Here is a 27,836-nt window from a genome sequence, read left to right as displayed (position 1 = left end):
TCTGCGTTATAGACGCAGGACAATCGCAGCCATAGCAACGCACGTTTAACACTGATGTGTTCAGTCATTTATAAAAGCATCGAAAAAAATAGAATCAAAAAACAACGAACGAGGGCGGAGCCTCCAGACATGACGACATGGAATCACAGAGGTAAAATCAGAACTTGAAATCAAAGTGTCCAGTTTGCCTTTAAATGTATTTATTTGACCTCATTCCTCTGATAGAACGTTTGTGGAAATGAATACGCACACGCGTTTCCCTTTATGGCAAATAAATACAAGATTTGGGCATTAAAAAGCGTTAAATGTGACTTGCTGCTACCGACACAAACCCTGGTGATGCTACTGTTACCGACGGTAACAGCTTTCTATTTTTACCATTTGAAGATATTGTTTAGAGTTCTGAAAAATACAGCAATTTTTGAAATGCCTTGAATTTTATAAATTATTTAAAGGTATTATTATGGCGATGGATAACTAGGTTAGTAGTGTGATATCGGCCTGTCCCCTGAGGGGTCGCCACAGCAACCCAACCGTCTCCACTTCACCCTGTCCTTTGCATCGTCCTCCCCAACGCCAGCCACTCTCATGTCCTCCCTCACTACGTCCATGTCTCTTCTCCTGGGTCATCCTCTAGTCCTGTTCCCTGGCAGTTCCATCCTCAGCATCCTTCTACCGATATAGTCCCTGTCTCTCCTCTGGACATGTCCAAACCATCAAAGTCTGGCCTCTCTGACCTTGTCTCCAAAACGTCTAACCTTCACTGTCCCTCTTATTGTCTCATTTCTAATCCTGTCCAACCTGGTCACTCCCAAGGAGAACCTCAGCATCTTCATCTCCTCCACTTCTAGCTCCGCCTCCTGTCTTTTCCTCAGAGACACCGTCTCTAAGCCATCCATCATGGCTGTCCTCACCACTGTCTCTAAGCCGTCCATCATGGCTGTCCTCACCACCGTGTCTAAGTTGTTCATCATGTCTGTCCTCACCACCGTCTCTAAGCTGTCCATCATGGCTGTCCTCACCACTGTCTCTAAGCCATCCATCATGGCTGTCCTCACCACTGTCTCTAAACCATCCATCATGTCTGTCCTCACCACTGTCTCTAAGCCGTCCATCATGGCTGTCCTCACCACTGTCTCTGAGCCGTCCATCATGGCTGTCCTCACCACTGTCTCTAAGCCGTCCATCATGGCTGTCCTCACCACTGTCTCTAAGCCGTCCATCATGGCTGTCCTCACCACTGTCTCTGAGCCGTCCATCATGGCTGTCCTCACCACTGTCTCTAAGCCGTCCATCATGGCTGTCCTCACCACTGTCTCTGAGCCGTCCATCATGGCTGTCCTCACCACTGTCTTGTAGACCTGTCCCTTCGTCCTCGCCGACGCTCTCCTGTCAGAGGACACCTGATCCTGTCCTCCACCTGTCCTGCGGGTTAATTCTATTACTTTAGTCACATAAACTGACACTGCTCTGGTCGGTAAACAACAATAAAGACATGTAATAACGCAGTTATAAGCCATCTTCTACTATAAACTGTTCTTGTTTTGGTAATTTCACATTCCTGATAAACAGTATTTTTCCAGTAAACCTGGAGACGGGTGTGTGTGGGAGCACTTAAACCGATCGATGAATCGGATCGGTATTGGGAGACCTTTAGATTCTGATCGCAGCCCGTCGGTTCGCGGTAATATTTCTTTCTCATCGGACGACACAATACACAGACGTGTTCTGTATCCCCTCACGTACCTGCTGGGGCGGCGGCGAGCTCTGAACCGTCTCCGTGATCGTCTCGCTCGATGTCCCGGGAGCCTCCGCCATACCTGGAGCTGCTCTGCTAACGCTAACGCTAACGCTAGCTAGCTAGCTAGCGTGCTAGCGTGCTAGCGTGCTGGAAGAGGTCGGCGGAAAGCAGCCAGTGATAAACAGCGGCCCGAAAGGAGAGGCAGACCTCGAATCTTTACGCCACAAACATCAAAGGCTGTCCGGGCTGTGGTTTACGCGTCGGACGCTTTGATGAGACGCGAGAATAGTCAAACTAAAGGTCGTCCCCGCCGCTCGGGAGGGGTTTGTCGTCTCAACGAGTATCAGCCGCTTGAGTCATGTTGTTGACCGCAGACGAAAACACGCCAGACCGCTTTGTTGCGGTTTTATTACACCATAAATAATGTAATATGTTCATTATATATTATATGTACATTCGTTATAGTGTCTTTTAGTGAACGGCGTTGCCGCAAATTCTTTACTTTTAAAACCCGGACCGGATATTCGCTGTCGCTTACAGTTTACATTGACACAAGCGACAACATCGCGGGGAAGATATTTCCAGACGGACAAGGATCACTTCCTGTTCGTGAGGTTCCGGTGGTCCGTCAGCGAAAGGCTTCCCCCGCACCGCTGAGGTTAGAAGAACTACGGTCGATTTCTGTCTGAGTAAAATGAAGTTAAAACAATTGCTCTGAATTAATGGCTGCATAAAAGGCGGAAGGTTTCCTCCTTCCGGTTCACGGCGGCGCAGGAGCGCGTTAAAGGCGCCTCGGACGACGACGAACACGGGAGGTGGAATCAGAACGTCTGCGTCGAGGATGTGGAGGGCAGGTCGCCATGTCGGGCTGTCCGGAGTGAGACTCTTCGGCCGCAGCCCTTCATCACCGGCCTCTTCATCACCGGCCTCTTCCTCACCGCCCTCTACCCCACCACCCTCTTCCTCACCGGCCTCTTCCTCATCCCCCTCTTCCTCACCACCCTCTTCCTCACCAGCCTCTTCCTCACAGTCTCTCGCCTCATCCCCCTCTTCCTCACTGGCCTCTTCCTCATCCCCCTCTTCCTCATCCCCCTCTTCCTCACAGTCTCTCGCCTCATCACGGTCTCAAGCTGCGAAGCGGAGGCGTCAGCGGGAGACCGCCGTACGTTCACGTCCCCCCACGGTAAGTAGGAAAGAAATACGAGAAGCTGCAACCTGATCGCAATCATTGATCGATGCGATTATCTCTAACGAAAGACGATTATCGTGATCGCGACGTTTACGTTTGACAGATATACTGAAACCGGAATGCGTCTCCTCGTTCTTTCACCGTCCAACGCTGGAGACGCGTCGAGAGAGGCAGGCGTGAGAAACGATGATGCTGCACTTTCAGCTTGTCCCCAGAGGGGTTGCCACAGCAACCCGACCTTCTCCACTTTACCCTGTCCTTTGCATCGTCCTCCCCAACAACAGCCACTCTCATGTCCTCCCTCACTACGTCCATGTCTCTTCTCCTGGGTCGTCCTCTAGTCCTGTTCCCTGGCAGTTCCATCCTCAGCATCCTTCTACCGATATAGTCCCTGTCTCTCCTCTGGACATGTCCAAACCATCAAAGTCTGGTCTCTCTGACCTTGTCTCCAGAACGTCTAACCTTCACTGTCCCTCTTATTGTCTCATTTCTAATCCTGTCCAACCTGGTCACTCCCAAGGAGAACCTCAGCATCTTCATCTCCTCCACTTCAAGCTCCGCCTCCTGTCTTTTCCTCAGAGACACCGTCTGTAAGCCGTCCATCATGGCTGTCCTCACCACTGTCTCTAAGCCGTCCATCATGGCTGTCCTCACCACTGTCTTGTAGACCTGTCCCTTCGTCCTATCACAGAGCACACCTGATACTTTCCTCCCCCCGTTCCAGCCTGCCTGCACATGGTTCTTCACCTCCTTTCCACATTCTCTCCATCACTCTGCTCTGTTGACCCGAGGTACCTGAAGTCCTCTCCCTTCTTTACGTCTATTCCTTGTAGCTTCACTGTCCCCCCTGGGACCTTCTCATGTACACACATGTACTCTGTTTTACTCCTGCTCACCTTCATCCCTCTCTTTTCTAGAGCAGACCTCCACTTCTCTAACAAGAGATGATGATGATGAATATATTTGTAGAAGACAGGTATGGTGGGCACCGAATGCATGTGTGTGTCTGCTGCCCCGTGTGGTGAATGTGAGTATGGCTTGGGAGTGGGTGTGTGCGTGTGGGCGTGTGTGAGGTTTAAAGGTGCGAACTCACCGGGGACACGGAGCTAGGGGAGAGGCAGTTGGGAGGCCGTAACTTTTGTTGACCGCTTTTACACACCTTTTGTACGCGTTGTCTGTATTCCATGGTTCATTTCACCGATCCAGTATTCATCCGTGCAATATACTTTTCGGACTTTGTTCATCGCCAGTACCGCCGTACTTGTGCCTCAAATAAATGCACCCGTGAACGCATCCAGGATTCCGCGTCTCTGTACGGACATTTTAGCGCGTCGGATAAATACGCAGGACCAGGAAAGGAAGCCGCAACAATATTTATTAGATAGAATGTTAGAGTACAAGTACAGTCACACAGTAGCATGTATTACAGTACAAATACAGTCACACAGTAGCATGTATGACAGTACAAGTACAGTCAAACAGTAGCATGTATTACAGTACAAGTACAGTCAAACATCCTGTCTAAGAGGAGCATTTCTAAAAAGCCCTTGCGGTCTTGTTTCCGTTGAAAGTCCTTCGTACATAAATCATCAACATTTAACAATACAAATACAAATAAAACCAATAAATGGAAAAAGACTCATGGTCTAGGGTAGTAGCTGCTTGAAAGTATTAAGAACTCAGGCCTGGTACAAATATTAGCATCTGTCCCAAGTGAACTGATCACCAGTGAGCACATAAACATGAACACGACTGGTTCAGGCACAGAAGGATGGCCGGCCTCCTCGCTTCACGTAAGGCCGATAAACTCTGTGATTTCCATTTGGTTTACTACAATGCAAATAATATTTATCTTCTGCAAATGGAATGTCATTTTTTTGTTTGCAGTGTAAAAAGTGTGTACATTTACAACGACAATAAAAGCTAATCTTCACTTAATCTTTACCTGCAAGGGAAACCAAAAATATATTTTTTAAACACCGTCTGTTTCGAATAACTGGACCAGACTTTCTTAAAAAAATCACAAAATTGTGAGTCAAGAGAAAAAATATGTTTTACTACCGTCAACAACTGCAGTAAATTTAAAGTAATTTGTGCCTTTAAATACATAAAGAAATAACGCCACACATTAAGTTGTTTCTTCCCCTGTTGAAAATGTCAACTTTTCATGGCATCACTTTACTAAATTGTGTACCACACATCTTAAGTGTATCTTAAGTAACCTTCCAAAATCTAGTGCTGTTTGAAGACACTATTTCTAATGTATTTACACCGAATGTCTGACGAAACAAAATGTTTAGGGTTATTGAGTTTAGAGGAACTAACCGTGGCAAACGATGTCTGTGGCAAATGTTCATTATTTGGGTATTCTTGTAAACCTGATAGATGCCTGGAATCACTTTTGAAGTGGTTCTGTGACAAATGTAAAATCCGTCTGTCCGCTGCACCCACTTGCATTTCCGTCTCTAGAATTTGACGCTGGACTCGGCCTCATTTCCAGAGTACATCGTTGAGGTGTTCTTCCTTGACTATTTTTTATATGTAGATGCGATTTTCATTTCTTTTAAACGGACCGCTCGATTGAAATCCGTTCATGATGACTCGTCTCTTTGTGTTACCAGGCAGCCTCAGATACAACCGTGCACTGGAGCGAGAAGGAGAAAATAGTTTACGCTGCACAGACGCCTCCTGGGGCAAAGAAAGGTGATGAACCTATGACAATGGCAGCACACATTCTTTGAACTAGCCCGTTTAACTTCAAGTTCTTTTTTCTTAATGTTACTTTTAATTTTTTGTTTGCAGATACAAACACGCAGTTCCCGTCCTCGTACAGTCCAGAGTATGTGGAATCCAGCTGGTACGAGTGGTGGGAGAAAGAGGGCTTCTTCAGACCAGAGCATCACGTAAGGGCTTCAGAGCAGACGAGATTACTCAAATAACCCCCGCCCCAATGACCTTAGTATGACCCTTGACACCATCTCACACTCCATCTTCCTCAGTCGACCCTCCTCACTTGGTATCACTCACAGCCCCCCTCCTCTGGTTTCAGTCATATCTCAAAAACTCAAGTCCTTCATTTGCGATCCTTCCCCAGTCACCTCAGGCGTGCCCCAGGGCGTAGTCCTGGGGCCCCTCCTTTTTATTATATACCTCCTCCTCCTGTAAGTTTAACAATCACTTTCACTGCTTTGCAGATGACACCCGTCTCTACCTTTCCTGTAAACTAAACTCCACAACTGCTTCTGTCCCTCCCCCACCCATCTGTTCGGCCTCCCCTCATAAATCCCTCCACAGATTTCAATCTCTGCCGCCCGTATCATAACCCAAACCCCCCCCCCCCCCCCCCTACCATCACATCACCCCCATCCTGCAAGAACTTTACTGGCTCCCAATCGAGCAAAGACTCCTTCTGTTCACCTTCAAGTCCATCCATCAACTCACGCCTCCATACCTCCCTGACCTCGTCCTCCTCCCCCCCGTCCGCCCCCCTGTCCCCTCCGCCCGCCCCAGCACCATGGGGGGCAGAGCCCTCAGTCACTCTGCTCCCCAGCTCTGGAACTCACTACCCCCGGATATCAGGAACTGCAACACCCCCCCAAGGCCTGCATACTCCCGCACGCCCTAACCTCTTTGTTCAACGTTTTATTCTTGTTATTGATATCTTTTCATTGTATCGTTTTTTTTAAATTATTGTTGTTGATTTTTATGCCTCTGTAAAGTTTCCTTGAGTTCCTTGAAAGGTGCTTTAAGTAAAATGTATTATTATTATTATTCAAAAGTTCAGGTTTGGGCTTAAACTCGAGTGACTCGTTTTACAGATTTAATTCTGTAACTGCCCCCCCCCCCCCCCCTGCTTATTCCCCACCTTCTGTAACAGTTTCCAAACAGCATTCATCACACCAAACCTCCCATGTTTCACTCCAACAGGACACGTTACCTCACAGCGTGGATCAGACCTTCTCTCTGTGTATTCCGCCCCCCAACGTGACTGGCACGCTGCACCTCGGCCACGCCCTGACCGTCGCCGTCCAAGACGCTCTGGTTCGATGGTAACGGCCAACAACGCCCCAGCTAAGAATGGATTCTGATCTGTGTCATATACATGTCGCTTTGAATCCATTAGGAAAAGGATGCAGGGGTGCAGAGTCCTGTGGGTCCCTGGATGTGATCATGCAGGGATTGCAACTCAGGTAACGTCCCCTTGTATTCCTCTTCTACAGCAAGTTTTGGATTCAACGTCCAGTTCCAGCTCTGTTTTCCTGTAGAAAGTATTTCCAGGTTGCTGATGAGTTAGATTGTGGTTTAATAAGTTGCTTATCAGTTGATTCCGTTAATATTGCACGATGGTTGTCTACCAAGCGCTCGAAGCTCTTTGCAGCGAGTACCAATATTTAAACACTTATTAATGCACAGCTTGGCTGATGCTAACTTGCTATGTTACCAGCCTGTATATTTAGCCTGAACTCATCCCAAAGTGTTATTACCCTCGCCGAAGAGGAGGTGAGGGTATTGCAATTGGGTGCGTTTGTTTGTCTGTTTGTCTGTTTGTTTGTCTGTCCGAGCGCATAACTCAAAAACTTCTGTCCGTGGCTCGGTCCTCCCCGAGAATGGCGTTGATCCGGATCTGGATCCAGATTCTAGAACTATTTTTACATCTGGAATTGTGCCTGTGCTGTAAACTGCCACTTTAAGAGGGAGGGACACGAATGGCATGATGGGAAAAAGAGTCCAGAAGGAGTCTTGTAGTACGTTCCGGAGCAGCAAGCTAGAGCAGGTTTGGCCCCTCTGATCCGGAAGCCCTGTTTACTGTCTCACAAGATCCAATAGTCTATTGGAGGCGGGGTCTGCAAAAACCATACAAGTACAGACGCATCACAAAACAGCAGCAGCCGGAGTGGATACACAGATGTGTACTAGCAGCAGTAAACTAGCGTGCTGTGCAGTTTATAATAGATGGTGATTGAAACACACACTCAACTTGCAGCCATTCGAATGCAAAGCGTTGTTCTCTCTCTCTCTCTCTCTGTGTGTGTCAGACGGTGGTGGAGAAGAGGCTGCTGAGGGAAAAGGGGAGGCACAGAAAGAGTTTCACCCGGCAGGAGTTCCTACAGGAGGTGTGGAAGTGGAAGAACGCGTGAGTGAGCTGGACCTTCTCAAGGGGGCACAGATGTGTTTTACACGGCTGTTTTTTTCTGCCGATTATTTATTTGAAATGGATGTTATTGTTCCTGTTTACCTCAGGAAAGGAGGAGAGATCTACCATCAACTGAGGAAACTTGGTGCTTCCCTGGACTGGAGCAGAGCATGCTTCACAATGGATCCAGTAAGACGCCAGTCACATGCGCTCTGAAACATGGAGGCCTCCGTGTGGAGAAACAAATGTTCATTTAGAAAAGGAGGGAAAGGGATTAGCTGTAAGTGCATACAGAGGTGCTTTCTTTAGCAGTTGTATCAGTGCCATCTGTTAGTCCGGTGGTTCCCAAAGTGGGGGGGGACGCAGAGCAATTGCCGGGGGGGCCCGGGACGAGTTAATAATGAATCCATCCATCGGTCACACTGTGCAAGCGTAGCCTGGGTTAGAGTCAAACGCAACTAAAATCATTGACTCTAACTTCAAAGAGGCCGATCTGAAATGGGAGGACTGTGGGGGGAGGGAGGGGGGGGGGGGCTATGGCTGGGAAACGGGGAGGGCTGCAAGCGGACGCACGGCATGACGCACCGCGAAGCGAAGCGCCGGCGTCCGAACAGCCGAGTCCCGAGCCGGATGACGGGATGACGTTGCGTTGTGAGGTGACATTTCCGGTCCCAAGAGCAACCGTTTATTGTTATTAGTGTAACAAGTGAAACATTGACTTAAAATGGTGAATAATGAGCTTATATAGTCATGTTCATAAAACGGAATGCTTTGGAGCTTTCAGTATTGTGTTTTTGTATGTTTCAGGGCTTCAGCAGGGCTGTGACTGAAGCCTTTGTCAGGCTGTGTGACTCCGATCTGATTTATCGTTCAGAAGTGTTGGTCAACTGGAGTTGCGCTCTGGAATCTGCCATTTCGGACATAGAGGTGAGACACGATGGGTACAGACACGCTACGGTGACGAGGTCCAACATGCTGGAACACCACTGGTGAAAAGAAAGAACCAGATCATTTTCCAGCCTTGGAAGATCCCCTAGAATCCTTGGGATCACTTCAAAGGCACATTTGTTGAAATGGGCCGCTGTGACAAGAAACAGAGCAACGAAGCAACGAAGCAACGAGCGACAGAAAGACAAAGTGGGCCGCGGTGCTTCGGTGATTCGGGATTCATGTTTGGAGTTTCATGAGACCTGCAACCCTGATGCATGTGCAGTTCCCTGAACATTAAGACGAGCTTGCCTTTGATCTCGTCTACTTGTTGCACATTTTGGACATCATCATTCATTTCATTCTGTCCTCCTTTCCTGTGTTGACAAGAAGTAGAGTCTGAGCAGTGACTTGAACATTTGAACATGAACTTGATCTCAACTTTAACGTTGTGGCTCTGCTGTCAGGTTGACTTGCTGGAGGTCCCCGGGCCGACCATGCTGTCTGTTCCTGGTTATGAAAAGAAAGTGGAGTTTGGGATGTTGGTAACTTTTGCATACCCTATAGAAGATGGTGAGTACAATACAGTAGTCCCTCATTTTCCGCGGGGGTTACGTTCCAAAAACAACCCGCAATAAGTGAAACCCGCAATGTAGTAATCTTTATTTTTTTTTACAATTATTATACATGTACATAAATGTTTTAAGGCTGTAAAACCCCTCACCACACACTTTATACACGTTTAACAGTCAGGCATTAATCTAAATAGATTGTTTCAGTATTATAGAATGAAACCAAAGATCAAAACCTTTTCAGAACTAAACATTTGTTTGAGGAATATAAATATATAGTACGTACAGTAAACGTTTTCCTGTTAATAATGTTAAGGCGTGCAGGTCGAGGAAAGAGCCGCTTGGAGTGCAGAAGAACAAATATTCTACTCGTGCTGTCTTTAGCCTCTCATGCTGCTTTATTGGATAGCTTAGCACAGCGGAACGGCAGCGGCTACATGTATCAACAGGAAGAAACGAAACCCAAAAGGGACGTGACGTTTATGCTCCTACAAAATAAAAGCCTCTTTTTACACAGAGAATAAGAGCGCTATAAAACAAACGCTTAACAAATAAACATGATAGCTTTTAGAAATAACGAATTTAATTTTAATGATCAACCTACGAGGTTGAACACATGAGAAGTTATTAATAGCAACTCGCGTGTATTTCACAGTTCCTCCGACCGCGCCCCTTCGTCTTGCGCCGTTTCAAGGAGCGTTCAAGTGCAAAAAACAAAATCTGAAATTGCAGTAAAAAACTCCGCGAAGCAGCGAAGTCGTAGAAAATGAACCGCATTATATCGAGGGACTACTGTATAGTGAAAATCTAAAGTTTCCTCTGTTCTCGTAAAAACGTAACAGTATTTCCTTTTCCGTCTGACTTTAGGAGGAGAGGTGTCGGTATCCACCACTCGCCCCGAGACCATGCTGGGAGATGTGGCGGTCGCTGTTCATCCCGATGATCCGAGATATCAGGCGAGTCAACGTTAGTTTAACGAGGCGCAGGCTACAGAAGTTTGTTTTATACAGCACACCTTTATTCAAAAAGTATTGGCACTATGAGCGTCTTGAAAACTGCACATACTACATGTAGAACTATAGTCGACTGACCTTGGCGTGTCCAAAGTAACATACCCGCCACAATTTGAGTTGCGGAATAAGACAAGGAAGAATAGTAATAGTAAATACCGGTGGTCCTCACTCAATGACGACTCAGCGTTACGACGGGCTTTCTGAAGTATAAAAGAATAAAATAAAATATAAAACAATCGCTGTTACGATGAGCGGAATGCGTTGTGAGTACGTCGCATATTGTTACGTACTCTGTAGGAGTAACAGTAAACTAGAAAAGCACTCTGAGCTCGTTCCCCTCCTAACTGGATCTACACCGTCCACATGGTGATCTGGATCAGCACCAGAAGGATCTAGATTGTTCTCGGTATCTTTATACACCAACATGAAAAGTCAGTGACACGCACACACACATGCACACAACCACTCACACACACACGCACACACACACGCACACAACCACTCACACACACGCACACAACCACTCACACACACACACACACACACACAACCACTCACACACACGCACACAACCACTCACACACACACACACACACACACACACACACACACACACACACACACACACGCACACTCACACACACACACACACACACACACACACACACACACACAACCACTCACACACACACACACACACAACCACTCACACACACGCACACTCACACACACGCACACAACCACTCACACACACACACACTCACACACACACACACACACAACCACTCACACACACGCACACACACACACGCACACACACACGCACACACACACGCACACTCACACACACACTCACACACACACACACACTCACACACACACACACACACACGCACACTCACACACACACACACACTCACACACACACACTCACACAACCACTCACACGCACACTCACACACACACACACACACACACACACACAACCACTCACACACACGCACACTCACACACACACACTCACACACACACACACACACAACCACTCACACACACGCACACACACACACGCACACAACCACTCACACACACGCACACACACACACGCACACAACCACTCACACACACACACTCACACACACTCACACAACCACTGATACACACACACACACTCTCACACAACCACTCACACACACACACTCACACACACTCACACAACCACTGATACACACACACACACTCACACACACTCACACTCACACACACACAACCACTCACACACACACACTCACACACACACACTCACACACACACACTCACACACACACTCACACACACACACTCACACACACTCACACAACCACTCATACACACACACACACTCACGCACACACTCACACAACCACTCACACAACCACTCACACAACCACTCACACAACCACTCATACACACTCACACACTCACACACACACTCACACAACCACTCACACAACCACTCACACAACCACTCACACACACACACTCACACACACACACTCACACACACTCACACAACCACTCACACACACACTCATACACTGCGGACAATTTGTGTCCAGCCACCCGTCCACTCTTTGTATTCTTGACTGGGCCGGGACTTGAACCGGTGACCCTCTGGTTGAAGTGCATTGGGCAGGCTGGGTTATGTTTTCTTGTTATTTCTACATATTTCATTTGCTGGTGTTCTTCTCACTCTCATGTTTGTGTCGACACATCACTCCCTGCATCATACAAAATGGGGTTGCCAAGTCGGGGCCCCCTAGTGGCTGCTTATAGGCTGCACACACGCCAGGATCAATATGCATCATATGTACAGTATAAATGGTCAATACGTACGCAGATATCAAAGATTTCCGAGCACACAAAGTGTCTGGCAAGCTGTTGGTTAACGGGGTTCCGTCTCACGACAAAGTTTAGCGACGGGGTCTTCGGAACGTAACGTAGCGTAGCGTTACGTAGCGTAGCGTAGCGTAGCGTAACGTAGCGTAGCGTAACGTAGCGTAGCGTAGCGTAGCGTTACGTAGCGTAACGTAGCGTAGCGTTACGTGAGGACCGCCTGTATAGCAAAAGCAATAATACTAACCAGATTACTAATAACAAGCAAAAACAAATGAAGCTAATGCGTTTTGTTCATCCCTTCCCAGGCTGTGGTTGGGAAGCAGTGCAGGCACCCCTTCACCAACACTCTCCTGCCCATCATCGCTGATCCAGTGGTGGACATGGAACTAGGAACTGGTGACTGCAGCAAAGGCCCCGTAGCGTGTTGATCGCAGCATACTGTTATCCAGCGCACGCCTCGACGCCCTGAATGGATGCCGCTGTCCTCATCCTGTCTCCAGGTGCGGTGAAGGTCACTCCCGCTCATGACCACACGGACTTTCTGCTGTCACAAAGTCACCTGTTGCCCCGCCTCACTGTGATTGAAGGCGATGGGACGATGACGGACGCCTGTGGACAGTGGCTGCAGGTAGAACTTCAACCCGCAACCACGTAGAAATAGGATCCATGTTTTTACATACAGTCACAATATCAGGTTACAGTCTGCAAAATGCTGAAGGGAAACATCAATTCAATCTGGACGCTTGAGTTAAATGTGTTGTTCTTGTTGTTTTTGAAGGGAGTGAAACGTTTTGATGCAAGGCAGCTTGTCGTGGATGCCCTTGTTGAGAAGAGGCTTTTCAGAGAAAAGAGAGCTCATGCCATGAATCTACCCGTCTGCAGGTAGAGGAGCACACACACACACACACACACACACACACACACACACCGGACTCGCTTTCGCTTCCTCCGTGCTCAGACATATTCGTACCTGTCAACCTCCAAGGCTCCATGGCCGTACAAACCGTTGATTTTTTCCTTACAAAATACAAAATAACCTTACACCATATATTTTTTTTCAAATGCGTTTATTTATGTACATAGTTGGACATTATTAATGTACATAGTTGGACATTAACAGTTTAATTTTGATATTTTAACTAAACTAAAATATCCATTAATAATGCTTGTAATTGAAATTTTTAAATAAGAACAGATATTTCGGGGAAAAAAATCGTTAGCATTTTTATTTTTGTAAACCAAACTTAAGTATCGATCAATGATGCTTGTAATTTAAATTTCAAACAGGGACAGAAAATACAAACCTTTGCTGGCTTGTGATTGGGAAACATGTTTTTCACGTTTCTTGATACTCGGTGCAGACCGGATGGGACTGTAACAGTTCGTGTTCGTCTTCGTAATTCCTACTCTGCAGAGAGTCAGTGAAGGCATCCAGGGAGGAGGGACGGTGTGTGTGAGCGTGGAGGGGGTGAGAGAGACGGGAGAGGATATCTGTTCTGTTAGCGGCGGGGTTACCGATTAATAAAAGCTTGTTCTGAGACCCATCTCGTCCTTGTTTCAGCGTCTGACGGACGCTACGAATTTGCGTTTTCCCGTACAGATGTTCTTCTACGCCGTACACGTCTTAGAATGCATAAAAACCGTACTTTGTACGGCAAAAACGTACTGGTTGACAGGTATGCATATTTAACACATCGCTTTAAATACAGCCATTTTTATAAATGTCAGTTTTATTTCTGTAGGACCAGATCACAACAGGAAGTCATCTTAAGGCACTTTACAGGGTTAGCAGGGAAAACAGAACCCAACTTGACCCACAAGAGCAAGAACTTTGGAGAGGGAGGAAAGGAAAGACTCCCCTTTAACAGGCAGAAACCTTGGACAGAACCTAAGACTCATGGTGGACGGCCATCTGTCTGATAAGGCACACCTTACCTGAGCCCCCCCCCCCAAGCAGATTTCAGAATTCACGTTGCACCAATCCCAAAGTAGTAAGCCAGAACGTTGGAACAAGCTGAACAAGCGGTCCCCTCAGTCCGTCTTGAGCCGCGTGGGCCTGGCCGTTAGAGAAAATGAAAATGCACGTTGATGTTGGTGCTCATCTACTCACAGCTCATTTCTCCGTGTCTCTCTTCCTCTTGTCAGTCGTTCAGGTGACATCATTGAGCCGCTTATAAGGAAGCAATGGTTTGTCCGCTGCCATGAAATGGCTGAAAAAGCCATACAGGTAGGTTCGTGTCTTTGATTGATGTGATCCTCAATCTGTAGGCCAACCCGGACGTGGTTGGGCCGTCACTAAAAACAGAATGCAATGATTCACCGGTACTCAGAGTAGTACACAGGAGACACGCAAAAAGAATCTTAACACGCAAGATTCATTAACTGAAGCCACAGAGAGTCGGGAGGTCTGACCAACAGTCAAAGGACCGGAGAACACTGCGCTTGCTTCACTCGCCTCTCACCTCCCTGCTGTTCACGTAGGCCAGGGGTCAGCAACCCGCGGCTCCGGAGCCGCATGTGGCTCTTTCATCCCTCTGCTGCGGCTCCCTGTGGCTTTAGAAAATAAATAATGAGTATTTAATTCAACGTATTTTATTTTAGTTTGTTCGTTTTTAAAATGTAACTCTAAATTTGAAGATTATGGTGATTATAAATAATACAAAATAAAACGTATAAAATTGTTTTGTCGCTTAATATACGTCACAACCATCAAACATCGTATATCCGGTCACAACCGCCAAATTGTGTGCGATTTCTTGAATTTTTCGACCCCCAGGTAGGACAACTATGGATAAATCTAAAAAACAGAACGTTTAATGATACGTGGGCAGATTCGTTCGCCTTCACTGCTGACGAGACGGGTTTACCGGGATGCTTAAAATATAATGAGAAGCTAGCAAACAACAAAAAGTCAAATGTCGCAAGACATTTCCAGAATAAACACAGACTCTGCTCAAAAATATCCGGATGGAGATGAGAGAAAAAGAGCCGTTTGGGAATATAGATAGATACAGCCTGATTATAAGGCTTTTAATTTTTTGCGGCTCCAGACACATTTGTTTTTTGTTTTTTTGGTCCAATATGGCTCTTTCAACATTTTGGGTTGCCGACCCCTGACTTAGGCAGACGCTGGAGACACAAAGAAGTTGATGTCTAACATTCCAGATTTGCCAGAAGCCCCAAATAAAATGTGTTATTGACGCTTTTCTAAATATTTGTTTAAACTAAACCAAGCTAAAATCGAAACGACGCCAGATAAAAACATTTTAATGAAGCTCAGCAGGATTTCTGTCAAACGAACAAGAGCGTGACGATGATGATGTCATCGGCGCTCAACGCCTCAGCGTTGTGTGATTTCTATGGGAGGCACGAGATGGTAATTAAACAGCAATGATCTTCTTTAGCGCATTAGCGATAGCGCCTTCCTCCTCCAGCATCCTACGAGTATTTAGCGTGAGGCCACACCCTCTCAGCTTCGGGGGGAAACGGACGAGTCGGTTCGCCACGAGTTGAGTCTCATCTTTAAACTCTTCGTAAACACTCTGCTCTGTTCCTCCCTGCCAGGCTGTGGAGGGGGGGCAGCTGGAAATCACCCCCCAGCTTCACACCAAGACGTGGAATAACTGGCTGTCCAAGATCAGGTCGGCCGTTGTGATGAACGTGTGAGCAGTAACGGCGCTGTGTTGTTAGGTGGCGCCACGCTGATTGAATGGACTCTTCCTCTGTGCGCTTGGCAGTGATTGGTGCATTTCCAGGCAGCTTTGGTGGGGCCATCGGATCCCGGCATACCAAGTGCAGCTTCCTAATTCTTCTGACAAACAGGAGGTGTGTGTTTGTTACAGCGATGTAAAGGCCTGAGCGCACGTGCTGCCCTGTTATTGGTCCGTGCGTCCCCTCATCATCATTTTCCAGTGACTGAGCTGCCACTCTGAAATGGCGATCACATCCAAATACGTTCGAGGGACATTGTCCCTTTCAAAACACTTGACTAGAATTTGACTAGAAGAGACTTGAACTCTCTTGGGGTCTTGATCACGAGCGAGGGAAGGACGGCGTGTGAGATTGATAAGAGGGCTCAGTGCAGCGCCCCTTGCCTTTTCCTCTAATGCAGGGGTCAGCAACCCGCGGCTCCGGAGCCGCATGTGGCTCTTTCATCCCTCTGCTGCGGCTCCCTGTGGCTTTAGAAAATAAATAATGAGTATTTAATTCAATGTATTTTATTTTAGTTCATTCGTTTTTTAAATGTAACTCTAAATTTGAAGATTATGGTGATTATAAATAATACAAAATAAAACGTATTAAATTGTTTTGTCGCTCATAATATACGTCACAATCATCGACAGTGGACGTATATCCGGTCACAACTGCCAAATTGCACGCAATTTCTTGAATTTTTTGACCCCCAGGTTGGACAACTATGGATAAATCTAAGAAAAGAAAACGTTTAATGATACGTGGGCAGATTCGTTCGCCTTCACTGCTGACGAGACTGGTTTACCGGTATGCTTAAAATATAATGAGAAGCTAGCAAACAACAAAAAGTCAAATGTTGCAAGACATTTCCAGAATAAACACACATTTGTTTTTTGTTTTTTTTGGTCCAATATGGCTCTTTCACCATTTTGGGTCCGACCCCTGCTCTAACGCAACCCGGAATAGATGAAAGTTAACTTGACTCGTTGATCTCCTCCCCTCGTGGAATAGCAGTGTCTTCCGGCCTGTCCTCTAACGTTCTGCCTGTCCTGTGATCGTGATAGGATCAGTGGGTCTGGGGACGGACTGAGGACGAGGCCCGGCAGAGAGCTGCTCTCAGATATGGTGTGAAGCCAGAAGCCATTGCTTTGAGTCAAGGTGAGTGCAGAAAGAGAAAAGCTCATTTATCCAGTAATTACCAATATTTGTTCTCATTATATTTGCTCGCCAAGATTGTTGCAGTTTAAACAATTATTTAAAGTAGAGAAAAATCAAATCCAGACAAAATGTCAAGATACAAAAAGAGGTTTTACAATTGCTTAAAAACTGAAGAAATGCATCAACTAAAGAATAAACTGCTGATACGCGGTGGAAAAACCAGACAGGAACACGGAAGCAAACACACGAGGTGGTAACAGGAAACAGGAAACAGGAAATAGGAAACAGGAAGCTAGGTTTAAAAAATGGTCAAACTCAACAGGACGGTGACACGGATGGGAAGAGAACGAGACCAGAATAAAATAAAATGGAATAAAAACCAGGCAGGAGAGAACTGCAACATAAAAGGGATGACACGACTGAATATATTTATTAGATAGAATGTTACAGTACAAGTACAGTCAAACAGTAGCATGTATTACAGTACAAGTACAGTCAAACAGTAGCATGTATTACAGTACAAGTACAGTCAAACAGTAGCATGTATTACAGTACAAATACAGTCAAACATCCTGTCTAAGAGGAGCATTTCTAAAAAGCCCTTGCGGTGTTGTTTCTGTTGAAAGTCCTTCGTACATAAATCATCCACATTTAACAATACAAATAAAAATAAAACCAATATTAAATTACTCAATTGATGCAAAATAACAAATTAAAAAGACACATAATATGTACAACGTAGGTGGACAAAAAAAGGCTGTTTTGAGGGCAGTAGTCAAGCAGTTCCACCCCTGGGGGGCAGTATTGTACAATTGGACATTAAAAGCCAACAGGTGGGTTTTGAGTTCTTTCTTGAAAGCGTGGAAGTGTGAGCAGGATCGTCGTGGAGTGATTTCTCCACCCACAACTTCCTGTTTGTCTCCTTGCATTGGACATGATGTTTGACTTCCTGTTTGTCTCCTTGCATTGGACATGATGTTTGACTTCCTGTTTGTCTCCTTGCATTGGACATGATGTTTGACTTCCTGTTTGTCTCCTTGCATTGGACGTGATGTTTGACTTCCTGTTTGTCTCCTTGCATTGGACATGATGTTTGACTTCCTGTTTGTCTCCTTGCATTGGACATGATGTTTGACTTCCTGTTTGTCTCCTTGCATTGGACATGATGTTTGACTTCCTGTTTGTCTCATGCATTGGACATGATGTTTGACTTCCTGTTTGTCTCCATGCATTGGACGTGATGTTTGACTTCCTGTTTGTCTCCTTGCATTGGACGTGATGTTTGACTTCCTGTTTGTCTCATGCATTGGACATGATGTTTGACTTCCTGTTTGTCTCCTTGCATTGGACGTGATGTTTGACTTCCTGTTTGTCTCCTTGCATTGGACGTGATGTTTGACTTCCTGTCTGTCTCCATGCATTGGACGTGATGTTTGACTTCCTGTTTGTCTCATGCATTGGACATGATGTTTGACTTCCTGTTTGTCTCCATGCAAACAGGAAGTGGGGTTGTAAGAAGGATAATGCAAAGTATTTTGAATGAATCTAGATTAATGTAATTCTTACATTCCCTCTGAAAAGGGGAGGTAACGAGATGTTTTAGGTTTATTTAGAAGATGTTTTGGTCTGAGTACTTTTTAATAACTTCTACTATGGCGACACGTAACACTATAGTAGCTACACAAAATCTTGATGCTATCGGTTAATGCTAAAGCTTGTACTTTTTTTGGGCCTGTAGTTTAAATATGACTGCGTTTCTTTGTCTCCCTTCTCCCTGCGTCAGACCCCGATGTCCTGGATACATGGTTCTCCTCGGCGCTGTTTCCCTTCGCCATGCTTGGCTGGCCTGAACAGGTACGGGTAGGACTAATCAATAAAAGCCTTGCTTCGCTTGGATGACAATCCGAACCTCACCCCCCACAGACCGCAGACCTGCAGCGCTTTTATCCCAATTCCATCCTGGAGACGGGCAGCGACCTCATCTTCTTTTGGGTTGCGAGGATGGTGATGCTGGGCAACGAGCTGACCGGACAGTTACCGTTTAAGCAGGTGGCCAGTTCATAATGATGTCCCAACCCCCCCTTACCCCCCCTAACCCCCCCTTACCCCCCAGGGGTTCCCGACACCTCTAACAGGTTCCCACACCCCCTACGAAAGTAATATCTCATATGAAGAAGAAGAATGCAATTTATATTTAATTTGAGCAACACATTTATTTAAGATAAGTGTTTAAAGGTATTAGCAAAAAATAAGAATTCAAATGTTCAACTATTTTTTTTTTATTTTTTTTTTGCTAAATTGCATAATCCAAGGGTTTGCAGGCACCCCCTTATTTGCTTATTTGGTTATCTCCCCCCCCCCCGGCTGGGAACTCCTGTCTTCTCCTGTTATTCTCTCTCTCTCTCTCTCTCTCTCATGCCATCAGGTTCTGCTTCACCCCCTGGTGAGAGATAAGAATGGCAGGAAGATGAGTAAATCTCTTGGGAATGTCATCGACCCATTGGACATTGTACATGGGATCTCGCTGGAGGTACGTCTCTTCCGACTTTATGCCGGCGACACATAATAATTCGTAATTTGATTTTATGATTTTTATTACCCCTAATTGAGCGATAGGGCTCTGATACTGTTGTTATAAACAGTACAGGGGTGCAGACCGATCATTTGGACTGGTCGACTGCCGGTAACTATGTTGTAGGTTTATAGCACATGATTTAAAATAAAAAGTCATAAATACCCTTTTGTCAGTCCCCATGACAACCAAACTGTTGCCCCATGGAGCCTTTGGGTTGCAGTTTGATGACACTCAAGCAACTTTGCAATCCATTTCATTTTTTAAATCAATATATGGCACAAATTAAAGCCATTAAAATAGATAAAGGACTTATTTCCAGATTTATGTGAGAGATGAATTAATTTGTGTTTGAATTTTGCAGCCTTATATTAATTTGTGGCTAAAATCAGTGAACTGGATGGTTTGGACATCCTGCTCTGTCTTTTGTTTCCCTGTACAGAGACTTCTAGAGAAGGTGATGGAAGGGATCCTTGAACCCAGGGAGCAGCTGGTTGCAGTGGAAGCTCAGGTCAGCTTCCTGCTGTCCTCTAGTTCCTTCAGGCTGACTCAAAACACTTGTTAGAAGTTCTCTTGTCTGTCTGCTCCATTTCCTAACCCGCAGAGGACAGACTTCCCCAAGGGCATCCCTGAATGTGGGACTGATGCCCTGAGATTTGCCCTTTGCTCCAACAAGATACAGGGTAAGTGTCCTTACCCGACAAGGAAGCCCGTTTGTCACAATGTGGGATGTCTTGTTGCAGCAACGACAGGATGCGAGTGCGTAACGGCCCTGAAAAACCGAGATCTAGAGAAAGCCTAGGACAGGGTGTCCAGAGAGGAACTGTGGTACTGCATGAGGTACTGTGGTACTGCATGAGGTACTGTGGTACTGCATGAGGTACTGTGGTACTGCATGAAGAAGTCTGGAGAGGCAGATAAGTATGTCAGAGTAGTTCAGGACATGTATGCCAGTTGTACGACAGCATTGCAGTAGGAGTAACAGGGGAGTTTAGTGTAGAGGTGGGATGAACCAGGGATCAGCTCTGAGCCCCTTTTTGTTTGCCATGGTGATGGATAGACTAACAGAGGAGGTGAGACAGGAAGCTCCTTGGAATATGATGTTTGCAGATGAAATTGTGATCTGCAGTGAGAGCAGGTAGAGGAGAATTTTATTTTATTTCACCACCAAAGACATGAAAAAAGCAAAAACCTGCACATTTGCTCATCAGTTTACTAAATGGACTAAATTAAAATGATTATTTTTCTACTGTTCGTATATATTTAAAATCTTGATTCTTCAACCTAATAACCGATAAAAATAAAAGCATGTAAGAGAAAAACATCGACTTTGACTGTTCTGAGTTCAAAACTGAAAAGCAGCACCACGGCGGGGCCCCCGGGGGCCGCTGGGATAGAGCCCAGGAATCTGTTTTTGTTGACCATCAATACTCGCTTTGATAAAGTCTCGTTTTCCTCGCCTCCACTTCTGAAACGATGGCTTAATTTTTACCGCTGTGAAGTTTCTTCTCTTGCTATTTAAAACATAGAAAATGATTTTCAGTGGCTTATTTTTTACAGAGAATGTGCCGGTGGGCGGAGTCGACTTACTCTCATACTGTGTTCTGAACCTTCTCTGGCCCAACAGGAGGCGAGATCAGCCTGTCCACGTCTCAGGTCCTGAGCTGCAGACATTTCTGTAATAAAATGTGGCAGACATTGAGATTCACGCTCGGCGTGCTGCAGGACAACCCGACGCCGCTGACGGCGCTGGAAGAGGTACGGCAGCAGCAAGTAGACCGGCCCGTTGGGACGGCGGCGTCCGATAGTCCGGCAGGTCCAACCGGGGACGCCACCGTATCGGTTTGGAGTCGCCGTCCTCGTCCTCGCGCGTGTCAAAAACACGAAGGTATCTTGAGAGTGTCTGAACTGTTTGTAGCAGGGAAGATCCAACGGCCGATTGATCCTCACCTTTAAGACAAACGACATCAAAGTAAATGAACAGAAAATGTTAAAGTCAAAGTAACTGATGAATAAACAAGCTCTCTGTTGAACGGAAAGACATTTATTACCGTCATCGCGCCGTGTGTGTGGGGAGAGACACTCTCCCCCTGATTGCTCGCCGCACGTCCAGCTCGCCCTCTGTCTCCTACATGAGTCGAAGAAGAAGAACAGAGTGGATAAAGTTTATTTTTTGTGTTAATGTTCCTGCGAAAATTGGCAAAAATGTTTTATTGTGTGCTAAAAGCGTCCCTCATGGTTACCATGGTAGCGTGCTCGCTATGAACGTACTTTTGCTTCCGGGTTTAGAGCTTTTCTGGCAGAGCTGTTTGAGACAGAAATGAGGGACGCTGTCCTGCAGCATCTGTTTGAGACAGACAAGAGGGACGCTGTCCTGCAGCATCTGTTTGAGACAGAAATGAGGGACGCTGTCCTGCAGCATCTGTTTGAGACAGAAATGAGGGACGCTGTCCTGCAGCATCTGTTTGCTGTTTTGATATTTCATATCAGTATCTGATTACTACGTTAACTTGTGGACAAATGGTAGAATGTCTCCTTTAAATGGCGACAGTCTCCACAATCTGGATGAACCTCAGCGGTGAGATCGAAGCCCCCGCCCCCCGCATGACTGTCAAAGTCCATAAACATCGGTCAGTAATCTACCGACATCCTGAAGAACACACTTTGAACGTTATCAAAAATTTCAAAGTGATCCATAATCCAGGAACTCTTCTGGATTATCACAAAAATTCCCAACATTTCTAGAAAATCTCATCAAGATCCGTCTGTAACTGTGACCCCGATTTCCTGACCCCTGCCTCGGCGGCGGCGAAGCTACGTAAATGTTCGACGGAAGGCTAATCTGATTAGGAACGCTAATCTGATGTCCTGTGTTCCTGTTTCCAGATGAAGCCTTCCAGCAGCATGGACCAGTGGATCTGCTCCAGGCTCTACGGCACGGTGCAGCAGTGCGAGCGGGCCCTGCAGGCCTCCGAGCTGCACGCCGCCACGTCGGCGCTGCACGCCTTCTGGGTCCACAGCCTGTGTGACGTGTACATGGTGAAGAGAATTATGGGTACCCTTTGATGTCAACAACAAAAGGAAAACCGAAAGTGTTCCTCGTTTCGGTTCAGTCTGATTGATGGGATGTTTCAGAGCGTTGCCATGGTTTCCCTCTGTGTCGCTGCAGGAGCACGTGAAGCCGGTGCTGGTCCAGCCGGACGCAGGACAGGCCTGCAGTGTCCTCTATCACTGTGTGTCTGTGTGTCTCGCCCTGATGTCCCCCTTCATGCCCTTCATCACCGAGGAGCTGTGGCAGAGGCTGCAGAAGTTCCGCCCTGGTGCCGCGACCCAGGCCAGCCTGTGTTTGCAGCCGTACCCCCGCTCCTCCCAGCTGGTAGGAATATGACCATCAACCCTTCTTAGAGCTCCTCCCCTTCCTGTTCCGCTGTCACTGCCTCCGCCATGCAGGTTGTATGTTCTGTCTTTCTGCCTGTTAATGAGACTTTTCCTTAACGTTGCAGTCAATGGAGCTTCAAGACTTGCTCCTCAATATCTCTGTTGATTGGGGGGGCGCTATCTCACCACTGAATTTGATCCTGAATTGATCTGAATTACAGATATTATCAATAATTTATTTCTTAATGGGGGTCCACTCGTGTTTCTGCCTCCTGACAGCTGAGTCGATTCTAAATTGGAGCATCTCGGTGGATTTCTTGCCTCCACCGAGGAGGTTCTCTTTGTGGTGCCGCCTAACTTGGATCCCGTTCAATTCTGAGAGTGATCCGGATACAAAAACAAAATCTGAATTTTACCATTTAAAAAAAAATCACAACTTGTAAGATATATATTCAGTTCACTCGGCAAACATCCCAGTCATGAAGGGGAGCGATCTGAACCATCATGAACAATGTCTTCTGGTTCTGATCCAGAATGAACTCGGGGGGGGGGGGGGGGGGGGGATTACATTTTAACATTAAACCCATTTATGGATTCAAGAATCAGTTAAAAATACATCAATTCTGATTCACTTTTACTTTTCATGTTGGTGTATAAAGATACCAAGAACAATCTAGAACCTGTGTGTGTGTGTGTGTGTGTGTGTGCGTGTGTGCGTGTTATTCTTCTTGGCCGAGCTGCTTCCCGCCTGTTTTCGCTGACGTGTTTTCTGTAACTTTCACTTCCTGTCAGGCACATTGTCATTTTCCTGAGGTGGAGCGAGAGTTTGTGCTCGTCCAGGAAGTGATCCGGGTCGCTCGCTCCCTGCGAGCTCAGGGTGGCGTGACCAGAGAGAGGCCCGGCAGTGAGTCATTAGCTTAGCATTAGCATTAACTGCGTCTGGCGGGATGACCCGTCTCGTCTTCACGCTGCTTCTGTGTTTCAGTGTGGGCGGTGTGTTCTCCTCACCAAGCTCGGGTCCTCCTTCGTTTTAAATCAGCCGTTCACACTTTAAGCCGCATTTCCAGCCTGCATATCTACTGTCCTCCCGGCGCAGACGTCCCCGCTGTCCACTCCACGCCTCCGCCCAGCGGGGGCCTCGTTGGGGTGGTGAACCACACATGCCAGCTGCACCTTCAAGTTCAGGCATGCAACCACTTCCTGTTTCTGGAGATGTCTTTGCTCTGCTTCCCGGGACACACACATAAAAAGACGGGGATAGATGTAATGGTATCAGTGTTCTGGCCGTAGTAGCATCAGGCTGGGAGTAACCGTAGCAACGTGCACGTCATTGGGCTTTTCCTGTTTACAGAGCAGGATGTAGCATTTTCCGAAGCTTCCCCTCAGCTCAGCGGTTTCTAGAAGTTTGCTTCTTCCTCGTGTGACCGGATGAGCAAAACGACTGTGACCTCAAGAATGACAGATTCATTATTAAAAAAGAAAACGGTCACAGAAAAGTACTAATTAGAATTATTTGAACTGAAAACATCTTTGAATGAAACATTGTTTTTCAAAATCAAAGTCGCCGTTGATGCGGAAACCGAACAGCAGGAATCAGGATCAGTCTGATTTGAACCTGAAGGCACCGGCGACTCATCGCCCACCGCCGCGTCGGCGTTAGCGTTCACCGTGCTAACATGCTAATTGTGTCTCTCAGGGCGGACCAAACGTCGATAAGCAGGTCGCCCAGCTCACCCAGCGCAGGAACAAGCTCACCCCGAAGCTGGAGGAAGTCCTGCTCCGGGTCCAGGCTGCAGACTTCCTGACCAAAGTCCCTGCCCCTGTCAGGCAACAGATCGGCAACAGGGTGAGCCGGGGGCCGTCGCCGGGGGCGGAGCCAAACGGCATTGATTAGCACGGTTTGCCTCTGAATGAGTGAAAAGGTTCCACCGAAGGAATCGATCAGAGGAGCTCGTTCACGGAGGTTTTCATCGTTGCGTAAAAACGACAACGTCATCAAATTGAAAGGATTTGCGTGGTGCAGTGGGTAGTGCTGCTGCCTCACAGCGAGAAGGTTCCGGGTTTGCGTCCTTTCTGTGCAGAGTTTGTATGTTCTCCACTGGGACTGCGCGGGTTCTCTCCGGGTTCTCCGGGTTCCTCCCACCACCAAAAACATGCAAATTAGGTGAACTGGTTACACTAGCGCAGGCCTGGGCAAACTAAGGCCCGGGGGCCATATACGGCCCCTTGGGTTTTCTAATCCGGCCCGCCGAACTTGTCCAAATTACATCATTGAATTAAACTGTATTTTAATTAAACCTCATTAATTTGACCTTTGACCCTGTAATGCTACCTGGAAACTCCATCCATCTGTTCCTGGCCCGGCCCCTCGTCAAATATTAGAACCCATTGTGGCCCGCGAGTCAAAAGGTTTGCCCCCCCCCCCCCCCCGCACTAGATTGTCCATAGGTGTGTGTGTGTGTGTGTGTGTGTGTGTGTGTGCGTGCGAGACCCTGCGATGAGCTGGCGGCTTGTCCGGGGTGTGCCCTGCCTTTCGCCTGTCGACTGCTGGGATAGGCTCCAGACCAACGAGCCGGTAACGGACAAAAGCAGTCGGGAAGATGATTGAACGGATGAATGAACAAATGAACTGAAATGAACTGAGCTAAACGTTAACCCAGTGCATTCTGGGTAAACCCGGTTCCTCCTGTGTTCAGGTGTCGGCCCTGCAGCAGGAGTTGAAGACCATTGAGGACCGGCTGAAAGTCCTGCAAGTTATTCAACCAACAGAATGACTGGAGCGTTGGAACCGACGGAACCGACGCCCCCCCCCCCCCCCCCCGCTGGGGACGGAGACGCTACCGAGGACCGTCGTTTCATACCTGCCATGCCGCCGGCGTACGATAATGAGTACCGCCTGCTAATAAAGGAAGGATTGTTCAGTCGTAACTGGATGTTGTTCATGACGGCAGGAAACATTAAAGGCACCAAAGGGGGCCCGTAGTCGGAGGTTCCCCGGAGGTCAGGCAGGGGTCAAGCAGGGGTCAAGGATGAAGAACACGATGAAATCAAGCAACTCTTCAGAACACCTGAGAGATTTAACCCATTCAGCCCTCCCCCCCATTCCGTGGTGTCACGTGATTGGACAATGAGATTGGCTCAGGTTATTATGTCGTCGTTATTACGCATGAATAGAACGTTATTCACGGTTAAGCTATTCGGTACGTTTGGAAAGTGAAAACTTTAATTTTACAAATTTGATGAATAGACTGTACTTCATGATTCCTACGCACGTCGAACATTTAGGATTAATTAGGACGAGTATATTTCTCACTTCTCCCCAAATCTCTGAACGATTCTAGCGAAGCAGCAACGAGAATATAAAAATATAAATAAAACACTCCGTGGGTCTAAAGCTAAAGAACCCGGAAGTGCCGCTTCCTGTAGTTCCATTTAAAACGCCGCCGGAGGACAGAAGACATCGAGTCCGAACCGGGGACAGGACTTGAGACCGGAACGTGTCGCTGCGGGGACTCCGTGCGTGAGAAACAGGCTCCCGCACGTCCCGCGGGTGAACGTCGAGCCCGCGCATTGGACCAGCTGTGAGTGCGCCCCACGTCCACGAAGCGGACACTACGGTGGCCGACGAGCCAGCCGGCTTCGCGGTTCGTGCTGCAGCCTGCTGCCCGGGAACGAGCCGCCTCGGCCGGCAGCTGCTCCCGCGATGTCTCCGCTCGGGACGGCTGGTGAGCATGAGCGCTAGCCGGCTAGCCAGCTAGCAGCACTAGCTGTTAGCTGTTAGCTGTTAGCTGCCGTACCCCTGACAGGCTGCGTGTCCGTGTCGCGTGTCGTGCGTGAAGGTGTGTTCGTGTCGCGCCTTTTATTTACGATAGTTCGGGTCACGCACGCGTTGGTCTCAGTTAGCTAAACGGGTCGTAGGAAGCCTCTGAGGCGCGGGATTTGCGTGCCCGTGGACAGTCGTTGCCCACTGAGACCCGTGACCCACTGAGACCCGGGACCGTAGGCAGTCCTTACCCACTGAGACCCGTGACCCACTGAGACCCGGGACCGTAGGCAGTCCTTACCCACTGAGACCCGTGCCCGTGGACAGTCCTTACCCACTGAGACCCGTGCCCGTGGACAGTCGTTACCCACTGAGACCCGTGACCGTGGGCGGTCCTTACCCACTGAGACCCGTGACCGTGGGCAGTTGTTACCCACTGAGACCCGGGACCGTGGGCAGTCCTTACCCACTGAGACCCGTGACCGTGGGCAGTCCTTACCCACTGAGACCCGTGACCGTGGGCAGTCCTTACCCACTGGGACCCGGGACCGTAGGCAGTCGTTACCCACTGAGACCCGGGACCGTGGGCAGTCGTTACCCACTGAGACCCGGGACCGTAGGCAGTCGTTACCCACTGAGACCCGTGACCGTGGGCAGTCGTTACCCACTGAGACCCGGGACCCACTGAGACCTGCGGTTTGGGCGACAGTGGGCAGAGTTCGTGGGAGGAGGCGGGTCCACGGTGGAGTCATGTGGACGCGGGACGGAGCGCTGCGTGATGGTACTACCACTGAGCTCCACGTTGTCTGACGGGAGAG

At 47.6% G+C, this 27,836-nt stretch overlaps 2 protein-coding genes across 2 annotated transcripts in view; one reads left to right on the top strand and one right to left on the bottom strand.

The window, feature by feature from the left end:
* The window catches only part of ppp1r11 (protein phosphatase 1, regulatory (inhibitor) subunit 11), a 5,584-nt gene extending 3,766 nt beyond the window's left edge, over positions 1 to 1,818 (bottom strand). The window contains exon 1 of the mRNA XM_068747476.1: positions 1,747 to 1,818. Within this exon, the coding sequence (XP_068603577.1) occupies positions 1,747 to 1,818 (72 nt within the window). The remainder of the gene's footprint in view (positions 1 to 1,746) is intronic.
* Positions 1,819 to 2,582: 764 nt separating this feature from the next.
* Positions 2,583 to 26,315, top strand: vars2 (valyl-tRNA synthetase 2, mitochondrial). Its single transcript, XM_068747634.1, has 29 exons — positions 2,583 to 2,924; positions 5,552 to 5,633; positions 5,733 to 5,833; positions 6,858 to 6,979; positions 7,054 to 7,120; positions 7,967 to 8,064; positions 8,172 to 8,253; positions 8,872 to 8,991; positions 9,459 to 9,564; positions 10,431 to 10,519; positions 12,760 to 12,850; positions 12,955 to 13,082; positions 13,233 to 13,336; positions 14,600 to 14,681; positions 16,019 to 16,095; positions 16,192 to 16,279; positions 17,212 to 17,305; positions 19,089 to 19,159; positions 19,229 to 19,354; positions 19,731 to 19,835; positions 20,320 to 20,388; positions 20,482 to 20,560; positions 21,505 to 21,635; positions 22,764 to 22,916; positions 23,047 to 23,253; positions 24,048 to 24,159; positions 24,241 to 24,440; positions 24,952 to 25,101; positions 25,952 to 26,315. The coding sequence occupies exons 1-29, from the start codon at positions 2,583 to 2,585 to the stop codon at positions 26,027 to 26,029; spliced, it is 3,354 nt and encodes a 1,117-aa protein (XP_068603735.1). The 3' UTR covers positions 26,030 to 26,315.
* Positions 26,316 to 27,836: the final 1,521 nt, after the last annotated feature.

The sequence above is a fragment of the Brachionichthys hirsutus genome, chromosome 13 (assembly GCF_040956055.1).
Source record: "Brachionichthys hirsutus isolate HB-005 chromosome 13, CSIRO-AGI_Bhir_v1, whole genome shotgun sequence".
NCBI lineage: Eukaryota > Metazoa > Chordata > Actinopteri > Lophiiformes > Brachionichthyidae > Brachionichthys > Brachionichthys hirsutus.
This window is presented reverse-complemented; position numbering and strand designations above follow the sequence as displayed.